General features: G+C 39.7%; 1 protein-coding gene across 1 annotated transcript; it reads right to left on the reverse strand.

Moving 5' to 3' along the window:
• Positions 1-757: 757 nt before the first annotated feature.
• LOC110585301 (olfactory receptor 4F6-like) lies at positions 758-1,681 on the reverse strand. The gene has a single exon (XM_021695515.1). The coding sequence runs from the start codon at positions 1,679-1,681 to the stop codon at positions 758-760; it is 924 nt and encodes a 307-aa protein (XP_021551190.1).
• Positions 1,682-2,749: the final 1,068 nt, after the last annotated feature.

Raw genomic sequence — 2,749 nt, forward strand, 5'->3', positions numbered from 1 at the left:
TTTAAGTTTTAGTAATTCTAACTTCTTCCCTTCATTTTCCATCCCAAGGAGTGAGAGCTGCTTCCTACAAATACTATGTATGTGATATCTCACATACATAGGATGTATATCTCATCCTTTTTCAAAATCTAGTTAACAGCTTTTACTTAGCAAACCATTCTTTACACCAAACTTTTCCTTTCAAATTAACTGGTATGATTACTCCTTAACTGGACCCTGAAAAACCAGATTAGCAAATAGAACAATGAGGGAAGCTAAGAGATAATGAGCTGCAAAGATAGAAAACAAATCAGCTATATAGTAAGACAAATCAGATGAAGTAAAAATTAATACTTATCTTTAAAGTAAGAGTCTATTTAACATGGAGAAAATAGAAAATTAACAGTGAGCCACATATTGCCTTTCAAAAGGGATTGTTTCACATTTATACTAATTCTATTTGGCACCATATCGAGGTAAGACCACTGGTGAGATAAGAAAACCACGACCAGGGCGCCTGGGTGACTCAGTTGGTTAAGGTGGCTCAGGTCATGACTTTGGGGTCCTGGATCCAGCCCTGCATCTGGCTCCCTGCTCAGTTGGGATTTTGCTTCTGCCTTCTCCCTTTGTCCCTCCCCCTACTTGTGCTCTCTCTCGCTCTCTCATAAATAAATAAATTAAATAAATAAACAAACAAATGCAAAAAAAAAAAAACATGATCTGTAAGTCTCTCACATAAGCAAAGCCCAAATCCTCTGCATATTTAAGAGACATTACTCTAATTCACAAACTGAGAACATAGTCTCCTCATTGCCACCTTCATCTCCTTATTTCTAAAAGTGTAGATCACTGGATTCAGAAAAGGAGTGATAACTGCATCAAAGATGGCAAGGAACTTATCCAGATGTGATGTGGGAAATGGCCACACGTAGAAGAAGATTAATGGCCCAAAGAACAAAACAACCACAGTGACATGAGCTGACAGAGTGGAGAGGGCCTTGGACATACTCCCCAAAGATTTTTTCTGAACAGTCACCAAAATAAAGGTGTAAGAGATGATTAGAATTAAAAAGGAGGCCACAGAAATAAAGCCACTATTGGCAGTAACCATGAATCCCAATTTGTTTGTCTCTGTGCAAGCAAGTCTGATAAACCGAGGAAGGTCACAAAAAAAGCTGTCTAATTCATTAGGCCCACAGAAAGGCAAGTCCACAACAAAGGCCAGTTGAGTCACTGAATGAATCAAGCCAATGATCCAGGAAGCAACTAGAAAAAAAATGCACCTCTGTGGGGTCATGATGGTCAGGTAGTGGAGGGGCTTACATATGGCAACGTGTCTGTCAAAGGCCATGGCGATGAGCAGCACCATCTCAGTGCCCCCAACTGCATGGATAAAGAAGATCTGAGCTACACAGCCCCCAAAAGAGATGGTTTTGCACTCTCTTAAAAGATCATAAATCATCTTGGGAGCTGTGGAAGAGCAAAATATCAAGTCGATGATGGAAAGGTTGGCCAGCAGGAAGTACATGGGGGACTGTAAATGAGGGTCAGAGGTCACAGTTAGCACAATGAGGAGGTTTCCCATCAAGCTGGCCACATAGAACACACAGGAAAAGAGGAAGAGAAGGAGCTGGATGTCAGGTGAGGTGGAGAGTCCCAGGAACACAAACTCCAACACCGCTGAGTGATTGCCTTCATCCATGGCCTGTCAGCAGTGACACCGTTCATACCACCTGAAAGAGGAGAGTAAGGAGAAACTGATGTAGGAGAAATGGCACGGATCTTAATCTTGGGCAATTCAATCATTGTCAGAAAACTAGACCAAGGCTGATGCGTGCTCTTGGAGACCATTTCAGTCACAAAGCAATTCAGATATCTTTGTCGTGTTTCATCACCAGAAGGCAAATAAAAGAATAAGGATCCTTTTACTCACTTAGATTGATAGTTCTGTTGTATTTTTCCTGTCATTGTTTCATAGTCATATCTCATAAATGACTATGAATTAAGAGGCTTTCAGAAAGTACCTAACTACATGAAATAATGCAGTGACAGTACATTCCATAATTTGGAAATATCACAGTATAGTGTTACCATATCCATGACCACATTGGCAAGTTCTATGAAAATCTTTATAAGCTTTCTTTGAAGACCTGATATGTAAATGTCTCATATCTATGAATTAGCAAGACAAGATGAGTTATTTAGAGGAAGGAAGGAAAGAGAGGCGTAGAGGATGCCAGAGCATGGCACTCACCATCCCATAGAAGGAGAATAAGTTCTAGTGAGAGGGACACAGTTATGGGTTCAGTGGAGGGGATTCTGCATAGGGGCAAAGAGAAGAAGGAATGTGAGACCAGAATGACAATGATAAATCATATATGACAGTAAAAGAGAAAGAGTAAAAGTGAAAATATCGGTCTTTACACTTGGCTCTCTAGATATATATAAAAATACTTAACCGCATTCTGAATTAAGTAAATGTATGCTAAAATAGCAAGACACTAGTTTTACTTATAACATTGGCAGGGATTTAAAGACTTGACAAAATGCAGGGTTTGAGAGGAAATGGGGAAACAGGTAGTCTCATAACTGGTGGTGGGAGAGTAAACTGATAAAACATTTGCCAAGTTGGTAATACTTTCCAAAATTGTAAATGTTCATATACTTTGACTCAGCGATTCTACTTCTCAGAAAAATATCTGGATATCTGTGTGTGTGCACAGAAACAAAGTGAACAAAGAAGAGATACAGATTGGTAGTTGCCAAAGGG

The sequence above is a fragment of the Neomonachus schauinslandi genome, chromosome 9, assembly GCF_002201575.2.
Source record: "Neomonachus schauinslandi chromosome 9, ASM220157v2, whole genome shotgun sequence".
NCBI classification, from domain to species: Eukaryota; Metazoa; Chordata; class Mammalia; order Carnivora; family Phocidae; genus Neomonachus; species Neomonachus schauinslandi.